Here is a 23,845-nt window from a genome sequence, read left to right on the forward strand (position 1 = left end):
CCTAAAATATCCAAAACACCCTTCACTTAGTTGGACTTTTTAATTAAGTCTAACTTGACTTTTATTTTTCAGAGTTTTCATCGCGGAACAAGTCCACATCGCGGAGGTGTTTCCTGAAGTTTTAAGACATTAGCTTGGTGAAAGAGAGGTCCGCAATAGAGTCCGTGATGCTGACCAAATTTTAAGTCCTTGGTGGATCAGGTTTGCGACACGGACTAGCTCCTTAAACCCTCTGCATGCATGCTGCCTTGGCAGCAACTTGGCCAAGCTTAGGTGCTCCTCTAGGACCCTTAGGCTGGTCCTTGGGAGTCGTACCAGGATGTTTTGACCCTAAACATTATTATTAAGACACTAAGTCACATCCACTGGTTTATATCTCAAACAACACACTAACATTCAACCCAAAACACATAACAAAACACTAGCATACAAACGACTAGTCTCCGAATCTCGGTCGTTCCTTAACATTTGCTCTCAAACACAACCAAAATGACCTATAAACTGATTTACTCATTAAATTACTAAATTTTTAACACAATAAACTCACGTGAAGCTCTAGTTTATCTTAGTTCATTTTGAGGGTTGTTTACGACATGAATATGAGGTGTGGACTAGTTTGGTACAGACTTACTAGGAATTTATCATCGACTTTTTGAAATATTGAGTTTTTGTTTGGGTGACAAGCAATTATGTGTGGAAGATTCTATGTGGTTATATCGAGGTAGATTTTTCAAATCATGATAGGTAACCTATTGATGTTCAAGGGTGTGACGTACAATTTCACATGATTAATGAGGATTTCGAGGGGATTAAAAATATTTTTTTGATGGGACAATACAACATGTTATGATGTGTTGCATAAGCATTTGATGGTGAGTAAAGGTTATGGTCTTGTACTATATCAAATTATTCGAGTGTTCAAGAATATTTCTTAAGTGTTGTCATGATGTATATGATGGTTTGGAATGGTAGTTAATTCATGTTATGTGAAAGTTGTGCACAGTTGACTTTGAGTGTAATTTAATAGTTTTATATCAATGAAAGTGTACTATGATATTTGAATTAGCAGTACCATACTTTTGTGGTATATGTCTTATCATGGAATGCTTACATAGAAAAAGAGGGAGCCATAGATCAGAATTGTTGAAGGCGACAATGTATTTCCTAAGAAGACTTAGATACTAGTGATGACTAGAGATTAAGGTAAATAAATTGTGTGGCTATGATGTTCATTAGCATTAAAAGTGTTTTCCTTAGTAAAGTATTGTGAAAAGCATATGGGGTTTGATAAAACATGTGTGAGAGCAATTATAATAGGGACTAAATTTGTGATTGTGGGTAGATACAAAATTAAAGAGATAAAGTTATATGGATGAAAGGTTTTGATATGGCACTATGGAAAGAGTACATAGTTTTATTCAACTTTCGTTCTGTATATTCCTATATGGACATCATTTTCGTCTTGGATATGGTTTGAATTGTGATTCGCTACCTATACTCACACGTGTTTTCATATCTATGAGTGAATCTCTAGTGGTGGATCGGGTGTATCGATCCTGTGATTGTCCTCTTGGTAGGGTGAAATTCCTGGATAGATTTGGTCATTTCAGTTATGGCATATATGGTGTTGTTTGGGAAAGTAGAAGTATGTTATTGGTTCTACATGCACGACCTTACTATGAGAATTTATGGAAGAGCTACCATGGGTATTTATAGTTGTCTGAATGTTTTGGTATTCATATAATGATTGAGATCACATTCCGTCTACGTGTGGTTGAATATAGGGATCCTTGAGTCTAGTTCTGTTGTTTTTCACGGTTGTCTACAATCATAGCTACTAATATAGAATTTTCAATAACATTGTTAAAAGTTTTGTACACTTGGATGTACCTCTTGTTGGGTGGTTACTTGGACTTCTTCTTCTTTGGGTGAGATAAGTTGTAATCTTACATGATGAGTACGTGATGTCTAAAGATCATGTTTTTATAACTTAAGCTTGTGAAAAGATTGTTTTGTGAAAATAAAATATTGATAAGATATGTGATGGATTGTGCATTATGATATCTGGTTGTAGCCGGTATCAATTCAGAATGTTATCTGGGTTATGTGAGAAAAGATTCGGCATTATGATTGTGTTAAGGTCTAGTGGGTTTGAGTTTAGATTGCGTTCATTACTTAAACTTTTGGTAACGTTGATTATTTTTCCATCTTCTTCCATATGTTTGAGGATGAACATGGTTTTTAGTGGTGGATAATGCAAAGACCCAGAAAACTATTATTAAAATTATTAATAAAATTATCATTTTACCCATCTTGATTGTTGCCAAGTCATGTCTGATTCGTTTGTGAAGTTGACTTGAGAATTGTGAACTATTCGTTAAACTATAATTAATTAATTGACGAATAATCTTTATTTAATTAATTTAGTTTGTAACTAATTCACTGAACCCATAGTTTATTAATACCATATGCCACTTAATTATTATTATCATTAATATTATTTTAAAAGAGATAAAAGAAACTTGAAGTTCTTGCCATTCATGTCTACGAGGAAAACCCCTTCCAGGTAAAGCTCAAATGATTTTAATGACCCGAGTATACCCTAGAATTTATGGTATCCTCAAATTGTCACACGGCGTCGTCGACCTCCCGGAGGTCTAAGACAAGCCCTTAGACATATTTCATTGCATAATCGTAATAAAAATAGCGGAAAATTTAAAAGTTTTCATAGCACATCATATGCTAGAACGTTACTTCATATATATATATATATATATATATATATATATATAAAATATCATAATACATAATAATACTCTAAGTCTCTTTTCCATCCTAAGACACAACTCAATAAAATAGAATAGAGACATGGCCCTTTACAACATAAAATATAAGTCTAAGATATTACATTAACTTAAAGAAACATCTTGACATAGGCAACCCTCGAATCATAAGGGTCCCATTTACTTGAACTTGGGAGGTTTATCCAAGCTCTTCTTTTTAGGAGACATACTCTAGCCATCACCAACCTACACTTTGTGTAAAAATATGAAGAAAAATGGTATTAGTACAAGAATTCACTAAGTATGGCAACAATACAAAAACATGTATTTAAAGAGGACATTTCGTTTGAAATCATACAACATGTCTTTTTAATAACTTCATGAACATAGGCACATATGAGCTCAATATAGTTCACATACAATATATAGGCATGGATACTACTCATAATACAACATATAGTCATTTCTTATACTTTGAAACATATTCAATACATACCATACATTACCTCTCTTTTATCTTACTTTTTCCCTTAAGTAACCCTCGAGTGTACTTAAAACAATGTATCACTTTTAGGTCACCTTACAATAGTCTTTCATAATATGATTCATAACACAAGCAATTATATTCATAAATCATAAACATCTCATATACATCAACACACATAAGAACCATCACCTAAGACAACTCCTAAGTCACATAAGTGCAATATGCAGGTAGCATCCCATAATACTACTTCCACCAAGTGTACCTAAGAAGTCACCCTAGACTAGGCATAACATATTCAACAAGTCACAACATATTCAAAAATTCATAGCATATTCACTTACAACTAGACATAAGGCCACATACTTCATATCATTGTATAACGACTCTTTCCTTTACTACAACCTTAGTCATAAATCACTTAGTTCATATCATAGGTAAACTACCCTCATAACTCCTTCACAAGCTAACTTGTACAATGTACACATGAAGTCCCATACTCCACATATACTAAGTAAACCCATTTAGAATCCATAAGTGTAGTTCACATGCATAGTCATTTAGAGAGAGAGTTAAGCCTTTTATGCATTAAATCATAAAGAAGGCCTTAGGAGCTTGCTCCTTCATACATCATATATTTCAAAGGATTCTAAGATGATAATGTCCTTTCATCATGGACCCTACTTCATATGAAAATTTCCTTTCACATAATCATACAATCATACATCACGTGTGTGTGCATACAATGTGAGATCTACCTTCACATAACACCTTTAATCACACATGTTTGTAACTTCATTAATCATATACTTCACATGCCTAGAAATAGGTAATGATGCATAGGAGAACTATCATTTCCTTAATCATCATAAATCTATCCTATTCATGAAGTATGTGTGTACATTGGTCAACATGATCACATAATGGCTATCAGATAGTATTGATGAAGCCACCCTCTAAAGACCACAACACATGTACAACATTCTTCAAGTCTCAAGTCATACAAACATATAGATTATTGAGGACTATAGACGAGACACACTCACATTACATCATAGGAGGCAAGTACATATTCAACAATAGAATATAAGACTCCTACCTTAGTTTGATCACACATTCATATAGGGTTCATATGGGTAGAGGTAATGCTATATGGATATTCTTCATAATTAGCCATATAGACCACAACAAACCCTAATATTATCATCACACATACACATATAAAATCATCTCCACGCCTATTTAAAAAAGTAATGTAGAAGACTATGCACATAACATCACATAACATCAATTCATTTAGACATGATATTAGAATCAAGGCTAAATCCTTCAACTTCCTAACATAGAAATCATCATATCAATTCATATTGCATATAATGCCTTCAAGGACATGATCATAACACATATACATGTAAAAGAATGTAAATACCGCCACCATAAGTGGACCATACTAATCAACACAATTCAATGTATATTCTAGGCTTATTAGAAGAAATATGTCAACTTACCAAATCTACAAGATAATGATCATATATGATCATTACTCAACAATCCATATTCAATTTATGTAAAATGTAATAGCCAATCTAATCACAATTCTATAAACATCAACTCAATATCAAAAGACCCATATTATAGGCTAATTTGAGAAATTAGGAGGATCATAGGTTCTTCATAAAATTGGATATAAATTCATCATAAAATAAGTAAATAAACATATATTCATTATTAGAATGCTTTTGAAATCGATTTGACAATGAATCCACAGCAAAATTAAAAATTGGGAATTTTGGTCTTAGAATCATGTTTAGAAAACCTTTGAAAGGACTCCATAGATGAATGATTATATATGGTTGAAGTATAACCACACCTTATACATTGAAAAGCCCATGAAAATCAGCGAAGAAAGTTCCAAGAATCAAACTCCATAGCTTGTTCTTGAGCTTGGTCTTCAATGGAGGTTTTGGGGTTTTTGAAAAAGAAGAGATCTTTGGGATTTTTTTCAATGGGTGTTGGGGTTTTGGCTTGGCAAAGGGTTTAAAAAGGTCCTAAAATCAGTTTAAAAAAACTTCCTTTAAGTTACCAAAATACCCCCACACGAATTGAGACTCTTAGACATGTCAAAATTGACTTAAAATGATATAATCGGATCTCGAAATGGGGTGATTCACCGATCAAAATGAATCTAGATCATGTGAGATACTCATGAAATCCAGTGTCTGCCCTACACCGAAAAGGGGTAATTCCCGGCTACGGAGAATCCATCTCAAGTGTTCACTCCACACTGAAAAGAGCGGCCACGGCTATAGTGAACCAATATCATATTTTGAGAATTAACCTACATAGATCATGTGAGCTAGACATGAAATCCAGTCTCTACCCCACACCGAAAAGAGGTGATCCCACTAGCCAAGGTAAAATCGAAACATACCTAGCTCGTTTAGGTGGAAACCACTGGCTAGACCCTATATTGGCTAGACATAGTTCGAACACTGGGTACTTAATGAGACTACTTATCCACCTCGGTGGTAGACTCATCTAATGAGACTTACACGTGCAAGCACATGCTCATAACTAGTCTATCGGTGTTGTTCTCACTTTTATTATCTTCTTTATCTTTTAGAGTTGACTCAAGCATCGTGGAAGCTTGATTCTAGATTGAGATTTACTTACTCTATTGATGACTGGTCATCCTAATTTTACATTGATGAAATGTGAATTGTCTTTACATATCATCCTTTGGTGTTAATGAGACTAGTCTCACACATTCTAGCACCTTCATACGTGAGTATTTTTTAACATAGTAGCTTAGGTGTAAGTGAGACTTGTCTAACTTCCTTTAACACCTCATTCTGGTCACTTACTTAATTTAGACCCCTTTAATTATGTTATAACTCACGTTACTTACTTACTTTAGTGTAGTAGATTCATATCATCGTTTGTGGACGATGAGCACTTCATTCAATGAGTTTCATGAGTTCATATGTCATTCTTTTAGAGCATGTTGGGAGTTATCCCAATTAGTGGTATGCCCTTTGTTATGGCTTCATCGAATTAGTTTAGAAGTGCTTATATTATCATTTGATACTCAAACTACACAAGATTGACATATGATAGTATTGGCCTATACGTTTTTGGAAAGGATTGCTTAATCATATTTATCGGCATATGCCAATTTTACGTGCGTTCATATTTAAACTTATTATATATGAACCATTATAAAATATTTTACTCATTTAATCATAAATTTATAGTCATTTCCATGCATCCCTTTTGATAAAGTACTTTTAGCCATTTCATTGACATAACATAGGTATTTCATTCAAGATGTGATTTCATGGAGATCTTTAAGCCAACCTTATAATATAACTTTAGGCATAACGTTTTTAAATATCTTGGTCAGCATAATATGATCATTTAACGAATACAACATCATCAACTAGTCACATTAATAGTAAGTATGCACAATAGACCGTTATCATCTTCATACATAATATTTTAGGACAAATCTTAACATAATGTCATTCTTTTAACCAATCTTAGTTCATGACTTTAAAGTATCGTTTTTAAGACATATTGGAAAGCATCATATTAAAATTTGATGACTTTAGAATCCTCATAATGTTACAAACATCAAGTCAACATTCGGACATACACATCAACACTTGACATTTACGGATGAAATTAACATATCATTGGTTCTTAATTCACGTTGGAAACATTAAGCTTCATACGATAATAAGTTCATAGGTTCATTCAAAATTCATCAATCAAGGACAATACACTTTAAGATCAGCCAGCACCACATACCAACAAAATGATATCTAACCTATTCAATATTAAATCATAAAAGGATACTAAGGAAGGGAAGTTCGACAAGAACGACGGTAACAACCCTAGTTTTCAAAATCTTATGAATCGTTCGAAAGAAAATTCTCTTGGAGGAAGAATTCAAGGAGAGAAACTCATACCTTGAGTAGAATTTAATCTAAGAATACCACCTTGAATGAAAACTTGGAGAAACCTTCAAATCGCCTAGGAGAATCAATGGAATTTTCTGTTTTTCATTCGCTCGCTTGCTTATTGTTTTGCGTCATGTATTTGTTTTAGTTTTAACGTGAGTCTAAGTATTAAGAACTTATATTTACACATTCAAATTAGGGTTTAAAAAGCTAATTAAATAAACAAATTAATTAGTTACTAAAAAACCCTCCTAGATTGACTAGAACTAGGAAAACACAATCCTTAGTCAAATCTGAAATTTTTCTTAAGAATTTCATTTTGAACCTTTAAATTAATTAATTAAATGGATAATTTAATTAATTAATGGACCTAGGGTAATTAATAAAGTACACCTAAGTCATTGAAATCATAACTAACTCTTTTGGCCATCCTAGGTTAAGTACTAGGATGTTTCTTGAGTTATACTAGGTTAGTGTAAGAATTTCGGTCTGACCCCTTTAATTTAATTAATTAAATTTCTAATTTAATTAATTAGGTAACCTAGGTTAATTAATAATGTACCCTTAAGTCGTTAGGACCATAACCAACCTTTTGGACAATCCTAGGTTAGGTATATGTTGTCTTTTGCTTGTCTTAACCGAGATCTGGAAATTGCTTTTTGATTTTGGTTTTGTCCATTTAAATTAATTAATTAAATTTCTAAATTAATTAATTAAGTAACCTATAGTAATTACTAAAGTATCCCTAAGTTGTTGAGACCATAACAAACATTTTGGACCATCCTAGGTTAGGTACTAGGTTGTCTCTTTAACTAGTTACTAGTTTAGTGTCAACCGATTAAGTCATAGGTTGTTGGGTGCACTAATTAGTTTATATAATTTGGTCCTATCTTAGTTAGCTAGTTAGGGCAGTAGGTTAGAGTCTAGAATATGTTAGGAAGTTAGGCCCCACATGGAGTGGTCCCTTGCACATGGGTTGGTTGTACTTTTCTAACTAACTATAATTTATGGTTCATTTGGGAATGTTTACTTATTGTCCCAAGGATCCTCACTATGTGCTTGGGCAATGCTTAATCTACATGATTATTTTAAATGGTTATGTGCTATGTGCTAGGCTTGACACTTGGATACCTAGTACCTAATGAATTGGGTTGTAAATCAAAACAATTTATAATTTTATCCTAGGGTCTTCATTGAAGGTACAATTCTAAATAAGCTTGGATCATGTTATGCGTACTTGGGTAAATATAGAAATTGTCTAACACCCCCTAACCAATTTTATATACAATGCCCAATATTTTTCAATACTGGTCATTGGGACACCTATGTACCCCAAATATGCATTCTTAAAGACCTATTGGTTGTTCACTAGGCATGAAATTTTCCAGAATGGTACATTTCATATCATCATATAAGGAATCTTTTCTTCACTACAACCTTAGTCATAAATCACTTAGTTCATATCATAGGTAAACTACCCTCATGACCCCTTCACAAGCTTACTTGTGCAATGTACACATAGAGTCCCATAGCCCCACATATACTAAGTAAACCCATTTAGAAGCCATAGTGTAATTCACATACATAGTCATAAATCATATCTTAAAATAACAAGGTCATTTAACATGCATTCATACAAGTCATACATAACATAAGTCTTTACTTCATAAGTGTCTCCAATCCTATCCTTTCTTGAAGTCATCTGGTGCAATGTATAGGTAGGGTCCATAGTCCTCCTATACCAAATACATTTCTCAAGTAATTTAGATAAGAGTTCATATTCTTATCTTAGTTAATTATTAACCTTCGAAAGACATATCCATAACTGACATAGACCATGTGAGCTACATGGAATCCGTTGTTCTACTCTCACACTAAAAAGAGAGGGTTAACACTTGCCGAAGGTGGAACCATTTGTACATAGCTATTCTAGGTGGTAACCACAAGCTATAACCTACGGGGAACCTAGTTATGGAACATGTAGATTGCATCTAGAAACCTTGACTTGCTAACGTGGAGGTTTCCATCTCATGAAAAAACATCTACGTTGGGAACTCGGACTTGCTAAACGTGATGGTTTTTTTTGTGGGAAGCCGGACTTAGTAACGTTAAGCTCCCACTCTCATTTGTCATGTTCATTCGTTGCTACGATGTAACTCCCTTTTTAATATATATATGTGTGTGTGTGTGTGTGTGTGTGTGTGCGCGCGCGTGTGTTGTGTGTGTGTGTGTGTGTGTGTGCATACAATGTGACATCTACTTTCACATAATACCTCTAATCACACATGTTCATAACTTCATTAATTATATACTTCACATGAATAGAAATAGGTAATGATGCATTGGAGAACTAACCTTTCCATAATCATCATAAATCTATCCTACTCATAGATATGCATGAAGTGTGTGTGTACATTGGTCAACATGATCACATAATGGCTATCACATAGTACTGAGAAAGTCACCTTCTAAAGACCACAACACATGTACAAGATTCTTCAAGTCTCAAGTAATACTAACATATAGAGTATTTAGGACTATAGACTTCACACACTCACATTACATCATAGTAGGAAAGTACATATTCGACAACAGAATATAAGATTCGGAGTATACTTTGATTACACATTCATACAGGGTTCATATGGTCTGGGGTATGCTATAAGGATATTCTTCATTATTAGTCGTATAGACCACACCGAACCTTAACATGATCATCACACATATAAAGATAACATCATCTCCACACCTAGATTAAATAAGTAATGTAGAAGACTATACACATAACATCACATAACATCAATTCACTTAGACATGATATTAGAATCAAGGCTAAATCCTTCAACTTCCTAACATAAAAATAATCATATTGATTCATATTGCATCTAATTCCTTCAAGTCCATGAGCATAACACATAAATATCTACAAGAAAGAAAACACCGCCACCATAAGTGGACCATACCAATCAACACAATTCAATGTACATTCTAGGCTAATTAGAAGAGATAGGTCAACTTACAAAAATAATCTCTAAGATAATAATAATCTTTGATCATTCCTCCACAATTCATATTCAATTGATATAGAAGGTAATAGAAGTGTGTAATTCAATACAATCTAATCACAATTCAATAAACATCAAGTCAAGATCACAAGAATCACATTATAGGCTAATTTAAGAAATTAGAAGGATCATGGTTTCTTCATATATTTGATAGAAATTCATCATAAAATTAGTAAATAAACATATATTTGTCATTAGAATGCTTTTGAAATCAATTTGACAATGAACCCATAACTAGATTGAAAATTGGAAATTTTTGTCTTAGAATCATGTGTAGAAAACCTTTGAAACGACTCCTATATGAATGGTTATCTATGGATTAATGATAACCATACCTTATACATTGAAAAGATCATGAAAATCTGAAAAGAAAACTCCAAGAATCCAACTCCATAGCTTGTTCTTGAGCTTGATCTTCAATGGAGGTTTTGGAGGTTTTGGAAGAAATGAGAACTTTGGGAATTTGATTTCTTAATGGGTGTTGGGGTTTTGGCTTGGGAAAGGGTTTAAAAAGTTCCTAAAATAAGATAATAAAATGTCCCGTAAGTTACCAAAACACCCCACACGAATTGGGACTCATGTCAACATTGACATAAAAAGAACGCAACCGGATCTGGGAGTGGGCTGCGCGTCGCTAGGCAGCCTCCTTATTCTGCCCCAAATAGTTTTTGGGACATAGAGTTGCGTGCCAGGTGCGCTTCACACAGGACAACTCCAAAACTTTCCCTAATCTCTTCCTTTGGCAGACTTTTTGTCCAAGGTTTGGGTCCTCCTTGGCGGCCCTTCGGGTGGTCCCCGGGGAGTCGTACCCAAAATTTTTGGACCTTATCATGTATATTAAGGTACTAGGGTAAACTAAAATACTTAGAAACTTTAAAAAACACATAAAAACAATGTTAATATATAAGGATTCACTAGCACGTCTAAAGACCAACTTTCAACCGTTTTGAACGTTCTTGGACGTTTGATATCCAAATGACTTCAAATCAATAATAAAATCTATAAAACACTTTATTAACATGTTATTAACCTTTGTAGGCACATGTGAGGATCTATATACCTTAGTATATTTTGAGGGTTGTTACAAATGATCTGTTCATAATATTGATAAATATTTATCAAATAAATCATATTATATTAGTTAGTAGAGTAGAAAAAGAAAAAAATTTCTAGCAAATTTATATGTTCAAATATGTATACTGAGATTTAAGGTTATTTTGTATAAATGATAATTAAGAAAAAAGAAAAACTAAGATCATGACCAATAGAGGGACAATGATATGATAAAGAGTATAGGGTTAATAATAGCCAATAATTGACATGATTAGTCAATCATTGGGAGGGATAACTTTAGACAAACATTTAGGTGGTATCCATCTAGTGGCTTTAATATTATTTCTCACGTGTCAGAAATTTCCTAATTTAGATTCGATTTGGAATCCTTCTTGTAGCTATTTTATTAGTATTTAAGTTTTGATATTTTAATATACTTAATTAAAATAATAGGTGTAACATATTATATGAATAATATTAGATTTATAGCATTGGAGAAATTGAACTTAACACAAGACTTAAAATTGGATATATGAGAGTTGATATGTTAATCGAAACCAAGATTTAGGAACTTAGTTTTAGGCTTGGGTGATTTCTTGGATTTATAATAGACATATATTAATGTGAGTTTTATTACTTTTGAAATATTATTTTGATCTTTTATTTGAATAGATATCTTTGAGTTGGAAGTTCAACGAGCTCAAGTCCGGAGTGAATTATTGATTGATTGAGGCAAGTTCATTTTTAAACCCTTATTAAATGTAAAATTTGTGTATTTCCCTGTAATATGTATTTTGGGTAATGATACTTGGTGATGGATTGACTTGTGCACATTGATTAATTCTAATTATAAAAAAAGGGTAATGAAAGACAATGTGATTAATTATTTGTGTCTGAGAATTGTTTGCAAGACTTCATTGAAGGATATTTTTTCAAAAAAGAATTAAAATGGAATATACCATGGGTAAGGAAAAATTATGGATGTCTCGTACCAATGGTGTGATGGACGTTGGTACGAGTATCGATGTTATAAAGGAAAAGTTTCTTACTATAGAGTGCCATTATAATTCGAGAATGCCAAATCATATGGGATTTAGATGATATACTATTAAATTGATTTATTATATGTGATTATGTTCCTTATTGAAGTTGTATATTTGTGATAGCCGAGGTGGTTACACATCGATATTTGATTGAGATACATTATCCCTTTTATTGAAATTATATTCTGCACGTCCATTGAGATGAGATTAAGTATAAGTTAGGTACATGGAGATTTTTTGTGCTGGGGATGATGAGATGTAAAATTATAAATTGGGCACGTGGAGATCTTTCATGCAGAATTTTTTTGATTTATGATAGTGTGTTGAGATCATCGGTAAAAACACATAGAGATCATCTCTCTCAGTATATGGACCTCGAGTCCCCTATGGGTCATGAATTCTCGATATATTTTCGAGGATTTTTCTGTATATACAATTTAGAGAATACTTGGTATTTTAAGTCATATCATTTTATGGTGTCATATTGCATTGCATCCCATGACATCCTTTATTCTTGATGATTTTGTGATTTATTGGTGCTTGGAAAGTACTTGATATTTGATTACCTCTCTTTGATGAAATTGTAAGTGTCTTTTTTGTGAAAGTTGTGATTGATGAATATATAGTTTGTTGTTGAGGATATGTAATTTGTTGAAGTGATTGTTGTTGAACTGTGTGCTATGTAAACTGTGAGGTTGAGCTGATTTTATGCAGGTTGTAGTTGTAGATGTTCGCTTGGTGTGTAAATACTAAGGAGTACCGTATTTTATTCCCTTAGCTTGTGTTTAAAAGTTTACTTGTTGAGTACCGGGGTGGTTTGGTACTCCCTTGCTTCTACATTATTGTAGGTTACTAGCCCGGACCTTTGTGTTATTTTCTTGTCTCCTTGTTTGAGGCTTTATATGGAGTTTATGACATAGCTTTTTATCAACTCAACGTACTCTCTTAATCCTATTTATAATCTTGTTTTATTCTAGAAACAATGTCATTTGACGCTTTTGTTTTTCTATTGAATCAGTTGTAATACTTTAGAGGTTTGTACACGCAACAACCAAATTTTGGGAGTATTTTTGAGTTTATCATAAAATTACCGTATTTTATTGTAAAGGTTGAGTTTTACGCTGACTTGTCTTGGTGGGATAAGACGAGTGTTATCACGTCCATGTTTTGTCCGTGATAATTTGATCCACCAGTCTATTAGGATGTCTCAGTTTCATACATCAATGCACTTCCACTTGGCATCGTAATAATAAACGACTAATCTCACAATGATCTTCTCTTGAATTCTAAGAAAAACTTTTGTCTCTCTATCCCCATAGGGTCAGAAAACCCGTCACTATCTCGGTTTTGTGCTACTAAAAGCTCTAGAAAGTCAAAATAAAAGATTACTCATCTTAGGGTGATATTACTACTTAGATGTTTTCCGCACTTATCCACTCTGAACTTGGCTACTCAGTGTTTACCATGAGTATGACAATTGGTGTGTCATTCCCAGTCCTCTCGGACTAGGGAAAGGTTCTCTCAATGCTTTAACTCCCATATCTAATATGGATCAAATTACTATCTCACGATGTTATTAATCCATCTCAAGTACCATTTTAATGGGCGAACAACCCAACCCTTGAAATATACTACAACCCCAGGTAGTTATATATATATATATATATATATATATATAAATTAATGTAGCACCAAGATCTACATATATTTTACAGTATTATCAATGACATAAGTTAAGAAAATCTAACAAAAATATAATTCTTGGCGTAAATTACTTGATTATTTTTAGAGTCTTCCAGAATTTCATTCTAACCATTCTTGGTGGAAATAACATTGCCCTTGAATGAACTTAAATGTACAAAACTATCATTTTGAATGATGTTGGAAGACAAATTGAAATATATTGTGAATGATTAATATACATATTAATATGTATTCATATAAAGTCAAGTAAATCATCAATGTAACATTAAAAACTTAAATTCTTTCAAAGGATCGAAGCTAAAACCTTGAAATCTTAATCGGATATAACTTTCAAATTTCATAAAGAAGTGAATCGATTCAAGTAAAAGCATCAAAAATATTATTGAAGAACTACGCAGAAGGACAGAGCTCATGCAATTTAGAATTTCAGTTGTGCTACGAATCACTTAGTACATATATCCAAGGAATTGGATTCCACCGAAAGAGAGGAACAACTTAATGAGTACACATGAAATATAAAATTACACATGCAAGTGCAAGATACCCCTTCAAGTTAAATTTTTTTTGACAGATATGGCACCATAAAATATAATTTTCAAATCTGTCACAATAATTTAAGTCACCATGTTCATTGAACAAAATGAAATGTTGATACTTTTGTCTCTCTTACGTTTTCAAGAGCATTATGTCTATAACTGCCATCAATTATCGGTACAAGATACCAATTTTTTGAATTAGCATTTTGCCAATGTTGCATTTGGAACATGGATTTATAATGGACATAAGTATAATTGTACAAGGAAGAGAAAAATAAAACCACATAAAGATATAATCAAAATGGTCTGGTGGACCTCTACACCTTTATCAGTTTATATTCTGAATCCTTTTACTTACCTCTTTGTCATCTGGACTCTTAGACTCGGCTAAAATAAGATTTGTATGTCCCTCTAACCATGTATGTAGTTCACTCTCTTTTATATAATTGACATGTCATATCCACATCAAATATATTCATGTCACATCATAATTATTTTTAAAAATTATTAACCAAAATTATTTAATAAAATGTAATATAATATCATTTTAATTTACTATTGACATGTCTAACTCTCCATGTTTTCACTATTTCACGACCAAAAGAATGTCATAGATGGCGTCATCATTATTTTTGCCGCTGAAATCACAGTAACAACAACCTAAGTCACCTAACAACTAGATTTTGCCAGACTTTTCGTAATTGAATGCCAACTTCTATTTTCAACTCCAAATTGCATACAAATACAAGTTCACACCAACCTCTTCTGTGAAACTCGTAGAAATTTACCCAAAATTTGCCTAAGATTTTCTTGGGTTATCTAAATCGATTGAAAAATGACAAGTTTAAAAGATTAGAAGGATACAATAGTTGTGAAAGATTGAAGATGGGACCTGCAAACTACCCTCTCCATCCTCTACGGAGTACCTGCTAACTCTGTCGCCTGCTGTAGGTCGCCACCTTAATGTATATTTGTTTTATGGTAATTCCAATGATTTTTCCTTAAGTTTAGTGTGTGTCTAAGGCCTTTTGTAGTAATTTTAATGTGTTTTCTTCTGTGTTTGCAGGAAAATAGTCCAGAACAAAAACACTGAAGATTGTGCTAAAATCTACAGGAGTGATGACCTACGGATCCACCGACGGTCCATCGACCCTGTGAGTGTTCGTAGATGATGATCATCGACTGAAGGTCCAAGCAGCTGAAATAAAATTGGAGAAATATGACCAAGTGTAGGGATATAGAAGGAGCGACGGTCTGTCGATTCACTGACACATCGTCATGGCTAACCATCGGTGGTAACAAGAAGTAGTCCTAGTACCCGGCTTGAATAAACTACTAAGTATGGAGGAACGAAAGCCATCGACGGACCATTGGTCAACTGACAGGCCGTGTTGTTGGGCTGTCGATGGTAACGGAAAGTGTAGAAAAGTGGAAGCTGAAAAAGATTTAAAGTATAGACTAACGGAAGTTGTCGACGGTCCGTCGACGGAACGATGGACCGTAAGTGGGTCGTCGACGACAGACGCATTTTTGACAAATTGTTTTTCCTTAAATAGAATTCGTTTTTATTTTAGGACTTTATTATTATAAATAGGACTAAAACCTCATTTTTGGGGTTAGATTCTTTATTATTTTCAGATTTGTGTTATTGGAAGTTAAACTTTGGTTTTTGGGAAACAATTTAAATTTTCGGGATCGTTTCTTTCAATATTTTAGTGAATTCTAGTGATATTTATGGGTTTTCTTCAAACTTGTTAAAGTAAGAACATGAATTCTTCTTTAAAAATTATGAATTATGTAATTCTTAGCATGGGTAACTAAATTCACAGGTAGGGTTGTGGGAACCATAGGTCATTAAGAAAGTAAAACTAGCTAACTAACAATTGTAGAATAGGGTCTTGCATGTATTGATAATTGTTTCATTTAGAAGTCTTTTTAACGAGTGCACACGTTAGAACCTGTCCTGTTTCTACTTCTAGACCAAGGAGGTAGTTGATAGGAAAAGAATTATCAACATAGATTTAGTATACACTATCTAATAGGCTAGTTTCAATCGGTGTAAAGTAGTAGTAACTTAGTTATAAATTGAATATGATGCTTAATATGAGGTAAAGGCAAGGTTTAGTAAAGTAGACACACGTAGACGGACAAAGGTACAAAGTGAAATTCTCTAGTTGCCGGACCAAGGAATTAAGGATACATAACTTATCACTTTACATGAAAGATACTAGGAAAGGATTGTTTTAGCTAGGATTACCGCATTATGAACCTATGGGGAACACTTACACCCTAGTTTCTCTCATCACTTGATAGACACTAAAGTTATAAACTAGCTATATGTCTTACTTAGAAATAATTAAACATTTTTGTTATACAAAACCCTCCGATTTAATTAATTATTTTCAGAAAGGACTTGACTAAATAGATGGAATCGTAGATTGAAGTTTAAGTCTAAACCTTTTTCCTCATGGGATCGACCCCAACCTAACAATCGGGTTATTTACTTGATATGACAGATTATACTTCTTTAGGGCAGTATAATTTGAGCGTATCAAATTTTGGCGCACTGCCGGGAAAAGTGGCTTTTAGATTAACTTAAGCAATTACCTAATTTTAGTCAACAATTTCCTGACTCTACTTTTTCTTTTTTGTTACTGTCTCTCGTAGGTCTAGATTTAGTGTATGCCAAGTACACGGAGTCGAGGAGAACCAATACTTCCACTTGTTCTAGAACTAAACCGTACACTTCGCAGAATGAATATTCAAACAATCCTATTTATATCAATGATGAGATCAACCCTTAACTTCTCCCGCCGGTTGATGCTCATAATCGACTGATTGTTCACAACCCTGGTGAAGCTATTCAGAGGAGGTAACCTCCTGCCCACTATAGGGGAAATGTTAACATCACTGACTCTTTTGGGCCACTTGTCCTACCTACTCTACCACATGGTCATATTTTCATGGTAACTAGTACCTTGATGCAGATGCTCATCGCTAGAGGTTTATTTCGGTGCTACCATATGAAGATCTACATGCTCACACAGCCAAACTATGGTTTGTGTGTAACAGTTGTGTAGGGAGCCCAGACTTAGACATGGATGTAATTGGATTAAGGGTGTTCCCTCTCTCACCGACGGGGGAGGCCACAATTTGGTTTACTGAGTTGCCCTGCAATTCAATCTATACTTGGGAGCAATTGAGGGATGTGTTTAGCAAGGTATTACACGGTTTCTAAAAACCAAAACCACAAAGATAGGGTGAACAACTTTGTGGCATTACCAGGGAAGTCAGTAAGCAGTTCTTGGGATAGGTTCACCTCATTCTTGAGAAGTGTCCCGAACCACTGCATTGATGATGAGTCACTGAAACAGTACTTCTATTGAGGGCAAGATAATAATAATAAAGCAGTGCTTGATATGATTGTGGGTTGTTCTTATGAGGACTGCACTTATGCAGAGATCGCTGAGAAGTTAGAGAAAATCTCCCGAAATAATAAAGCTTAGATCACTAAAAAGTCGGATACAATGAGAAACACTTTTGCAGTGAAAGCTTCACACGGCCCAACCATAGATGAGATTCGTGAAGAGATGGATCAAATGAGAACTGACCTTGGGTTGGTGTTAAAACATGTCACCGAGGGTGCAAAAAAGGTAAATATGGGGAAATATTTGGCTAAACCACTACCACGGTTGATGAGTACTACTATGAAGAATATTCTTATGTAGTGAATGAGAAAATGGGGGGTTTTGGCGAACGCCCAAGGCTCCAATAAGGAGAATTAGCGCCAAGGTCAAGGAAATCAAGGCTGAAACTATGGGAATTACGACCGAGAGGGTCACTATGTTTGAGATGGCAACTACAACCGCGACAACAATTTCAAAAGGGGTAACTATGGTAACAGAAATGATCGGAGTGGTCCATATGTTCCATCTCAAAATTGGGAAGTTGTACCTAGGGATGGTGGAGGTAGTATGGCGCGAGTTGAGGATATGCTGCAGAAGGTGAGGAGGAGGTTTGATGCTAGTGATGAGCACACCAAAGATTTGAGAGGTGATTTAGCAAATATTGGGAAAAAGTTGGATGCACATGCAATCTCAATCAAACATCTTGAGTTGCAAATGGCCCAATTGTCTTCTACTGGTGAACCCAAGCCAACAGGGTACTCTTCCTAGCAATACTGTCCAGAATCCAAAAAATGATGGACATTGTATGGCATTCACTACTTGAGAGGGTAAGCAGACCATGGATCAACCTATGCCGCCTGGCATCGAAGATGAGAAGAGAGGAGATGATGAGGTAGAGGAAGTTAGTGGTGAGTTGGTAGATAAATCGGGCAAAGAAGCTGAGACACCCCAAAAAGTGACTCCCGTTCCTAGACCACCATCTTTATTTCTGTAAATATTGGTGAAAAAGAATGAGGATGGTAAATCCTGGCATTTTATTACTTTGTTGAAATAGCTTTCTGTCAATGTCCCTTAGAAGCTCCTGAACAAATGTCCGGTTACGCCAAGTTCATGAAAGATATGGTGACTAAGAAGATATCGGTTAGTTTGAGGATGATGATCGGATGCAACACTGTAGTGATATTGTTACAAGGTGTCTTGTGCAAAAGAAAGAAGATCTGAGTGCTTTCACTATTCCATGTACAATCGGGTTGTTACACTTTGCTAAAGCATTATGTGATCTTGGGACAAGCATAAATCGATGCCTCTCTCTATTTACAAGAAATTGGGTTTGGGTGATCAAAAGCCCACTGCGATGCGGCTATTGATGGCCTATCGAACGGTGAAGAGGCCTATTGGGACACTCCATTATGTTCTAGTGAAAGTGGAGTCATTTACTTTCCTAGCCGATTTTATGATTCTTGATTGTAAGGTGGACTTTGAGGTGCCTATTATTATTGGGAGATCATTCCTTGCTACCGGTCGTCCCTTAGTTGATATGGAGAAAGGTCAGATGAAGTTTTGGTTGAACAATGAAGAAGCGACTTTCAACATTTTTAAGTCCATGGGGCTGAGTGGTGAGCTCCAATTGGTATCTGCAATATCCTACAAGGTTGAGAGTTTGTCCGAGGTGCAAATAGAAGAGTGTCTTGGTGTTGAGGCACTAGAGGCAGTGATCATGAATTTTGAGATTTAGTGTATCGAAGAGTATGGGTCATTGGTTACGGCACTTGATCGAGGTGATTTTTGGTTCAAACCAAAGAAATTGGATTAAGATATGAAACATCGCGAATCTCCACCCGCCAAACCATCTATTAAGGAGGCCTCAAAATTGGAGCATAACGCTCTACCTCCTCATCTGAGGTATGTTTTCTTTGGGAAATGTGACAGTTTTCTGATATTTATTGCATCAAATTTGAATATGCAACAAATAGAGTGTTTGGTTGAAGTGTTAAAGAGGTTCAAGAGAGCTATTGGGTGGACTAATGCGGATATTATTGGGATCCCTCCAGGTATTTTTTCACATAAAATCCAAATCATGCCCGATCATAAGCCCAGTATTGAGCACCAGAGACATTTAAATCCACCTATCCAATCAATGGTGAAGAAGGAGTTTATTAAGTGGTTGGATGTTGGAGTCATATATCTGATCGCTGATAGTAGTTGGGTATTGCCATGTTCAGTGTGTGCCTAAGAAAGGGGGAATGACTATGGTCCCTAATGATAAAAATGATCTTGTTCCAGTAAGGCCGGTGACGGGATGGAGAGTGTGTATGAATTACCGAAAATTGAATGCATGGACTGAGAAGGACCATTTTCCTATGTACGTCATGGATAAGATGTTGGATAGGCTTGAAGAAAAGGGGTGGTATTGTTTTCTTGATGGTTATTCGGGTTACAACCAAATCTTTATTGCACCGAAAGATCAACAGAAAACCAGATTTACTTGTCCTTATGGAACTTTTGCGTTCAAGAGGATGCCCTTCGGGTTGTGTAATGCAGCGGCTACTTTCGGAGATGTATGATGTCTATATTTTTTTATATGGTGGAGGACACCATTATGGTGTTTATGGATGATTTTTCTACTGTTGGTGATTCGTTTGATCATTGTTTGAGTCACTTGGCCAAAGTTCTCAAGAGGTGTGAAGATTGAAACCTTGTGCTAAATTGGGAAAAATGTCACTTCATGGTGAAAGAGGGTATTGTATTGGACCATCGCATCTCAGAGAAGGGTACAGAGGTTGATCGAGCTAAACTCGAGGTGATAGAGAGACTTCCTCCACTCATCTCAGTAAAAGGTGTGAGGAGTTTCCTTGGGCATGCAGGTTTCTACCGAAGGTTCATTAAGAATTTTTCAAAAATTGCACATCCTATGTGCAAGTTACTTGAGAAAGAGTGTAAATTTTATTTTGATGAATCCTATCAGAAAGCATTTGGAGAGTTGAAGGAGAAGTTGGTGTCTGCGCCCATTATTATTTCTCCGGATTGGAGCAAACCATTTGAGGTTATTTGTGATGCTAGTGGGGTTGCTCTTGCTGAGGTATTGAAACGAAGAAGGGATAAAATCCTTCACCCCATTTATTATGTCAGTAAGGCCGTTAATGAAGCTCACAAGAATTATACTGTGAATTAATAAGAGCTACTTGCGATGGTATTTTCCTTCAAAAATTCCGCTCCTATTTGCTTGGCACGAAATTTATAGTGCATATTGATCATTCTGCCTTGAGATATTTGATGGAAAAGAAGGATGTGAAACCGAGGTTGATTAGATGGGTATTACTGTTGCAAGAGTTTTACTTTGAAGTGATAGACAGAAAAGGGACCGAAAATCAAGTTACCTGTCACTTGTCCAGATTAGAGGATGAAGCTATGCGAGAATTAGGTAAAAAGGCTGAAATTGATGATACTTTCCGTAATGAGCATGTATTGTTCGCCGATTTTGCGAATTACTTGGCTAGTGATATCGTTCCATCATACTTGTCCTTTTATCAAAGTAAAAAGTTCATGCATGATGTGAAAAAGTTCTTTTGGGCATGATCCATATTTATATAGGAGTTGTGTTGATGGTCGTATTCGCCGGTGTGTGCCGGAAGTTGAGATGTTGAGTGTTTTGGAGGCATGTCACTCCTCACCTGTGGATGGCATCATAGTGGTATCCAGACTTCCCATAAGATCTTGCAATGTGGCTACTATTGGCCAAACATCCACCAAGATGCTCATGAGTTCGCCAAGGCATGTGATAGGTGTCAAAGAGATGGAGGTATTTCTAGAAGGCAAGAGCTCCTTTTAAATCTCATTCTTGTAATTGAGTTATTTGATGTGTGGGGCATCAACTTTATGAGCCCTATTGTGAGTTCTCGTGGGATGAGGTACATTCTTGTGGCGGTTGATTATGTGTCTAAATGGGTGGAGGACATAGCACTTGCAAATAATGAAGGAAAGAGTGTCACCGCGTTCTTGAAAAAGAACATATTTTCTAGATTTGGCACCCCAAGGGTTGTTATAAGCAATGGGGGTTCCCACTTTTGAGACAAGTTGTTCAAAGGGTTATTGGAGAAATATAAGGTTCTCCACAACGTGGCCAATCCTTACCATCTTTAGATAGTGGGCAAGTTGAGGTGTCAAACAAAGAAATTAAGCAGATTCTACAGAAAACGATGAATGCTAGTAGAACGGATTGGTCAAGGAGGGTTGATGATTCTCTTTGGTCCTACCGGACAGCATACAAGACTCCTATAGGTATGTCTCCATACCAACTTGTATATGGGAAGGCTTGTCACTTACCGGTTGATTTAGATCATAAGGTCATGTGGGCAATAAAGAAATTGAAGATGGAATGGAATGAAGTAGCGGAGCAGAGGTGGAATGGGTTAAATGAGCTTGATGAGTTTCTCTTGAAGGCATATGAAAGTTCATCCCTATACAAAGAAAATATGAAGAAGTATCATGACCAAAAGATTGAGAAGCGTGACTTTGTGGTTGGGGATTTGGTGTTTTATTTCAACTCTAGGTTGCGCTTATTTCCGGGAAAACTCAAGTCCAAATGGACTGGTCCATTCTTGATAGCTCAAGTCTTCCCTCGTGGTGTGGTTGAGTTGGAGAAAAAGAAGGGTGTAAGGTTTAAGGTGAACGGACAAAGAATCAAAATTTACCAAAGGCATGTGGAAAATGAGAATGAAGTGATTGAGGCATACCATCTTGGTGAAGTCTGAGTAATCGAGAGTCCTGCGTCATGCTGCAACGTTAAATCAAGCACTGATTGGAGGCAACTCAATATGTATCTCTAGCCAACAATAGATTGTTCTTGATTTTCTGGGAGTAGTGCATTATTTTGTTTTTTACTTAATATCATGTATGCATTTTCTTAAACATTCTTTTAGAAGTGTTGGCTAGAGAGTAGACTAGGGTCCGTGTCTAAAAAGTGTCCAGAAAACAAAAAAAAGATTAGCTTATTGGGTGTTCAATGTGCAGGGACCAAATCACCAGAAATCTACAGAAATTGGTCAGGTGCACTGATCGACGGACTAACCGACAGACCATCGTCCCATCGACAGACCGTCGATGTCATCCGTGGATCCCAGGTATGATATCTAGTTTTTCCTAAGTAAGAGCACAGTCGACAGAATGTCGAGAGAGAATCATTAGTTCCCCAGACCCAATTACCCTACCCGACTAGACCCGCTATATATTAATTTTTTAAACTTGTCAGTTAGCCCACCCTTTCAAATCCACTTCCCAACCGTTTCCCTCCACATTTTCCTTCAACTCCTTAACTCACTCACCCATTTACTCTCCCTTAAACACTCTGATTTCACTCTTCCCCAAATACCCATCAATCCCAAAAGCTTTTCTCTTCCAAATTCCCATTTGCTTCTGTCTTCCTTCCGGTCAGTTTTCAAGGTTTGGCTCGTATACAAATTCATCTCCCCATTCACTCCACTACAGTACACAGGTATGTCATTTTGCTCTGCTCAATAAATTCTCATTTATTTACATGCTAAATTATTTTAATACGTATGTGGGTCTTGACTTTTGGACAAAATTGCATGCTTGAATTGTTGAACTAAGTTCCTAGTTCCTTCGAATAATAAAGAGTGAATGGCTTGGGGTTTTATTGTCGAAATGTACTTTGTTTTGAGGGTTGTTGTTTCCAGCTTAGGGTTTGAAGGTCTTTTAGAATCTAGGTTTGAAATTGCGATAATCCATGCCCTCGGAATGGCGGAATGGTTTGTTAAATGCTAGATGACCTTAATGTATCTTAGTTTGCTT

The 23,845-nt window shown here is 35.3% G+C and overlaps 1 protein-coding gene across 1 annotated transcript; it reads left to right on the top strand.

Annotated features, from left to right (window-relative positions):
• The first annotated feature begins 22,233 nt into the window (after positions 1-22,233).
• LOC138338720 (uncharacterized) lies at positions 22,234-22,788 on the top strand. The gene has a single exon (XM_069289803.1). The coding sequence runs from the start codon at positions 22,234-22,236 to the stop codon at positions 22,786-22,788; it is 555 nt and encodes a 184-aa protein (XP_069145904.1).
• Positions 22,789-23,845: the final 1,057 nt, after the last annotated feature.

Source organism: Solanum lycopersicum, chromosome 10 (genome assembly GCF_036512215.1).
Source record: "Solanum lycopersicum chromosome 10, SLM_r2.1".
NCBI classification, from domain to species: Eukaryota; Viridiplantae; Streptophyta; class Magnoliopsida; order Solanales; family Solanaceae; genus Solanum; species Solanum lycopersicum.

What these genes read in the sequence shown, in the direction of transcription:
- LOC138338720 (XM_069289803.1), top strand. Translation starts at nt 22,234, where the DNA reads ATGAATGCTAGTAGAACGGATTGGTCAAGGAGGGTTGATGATTCTCTT.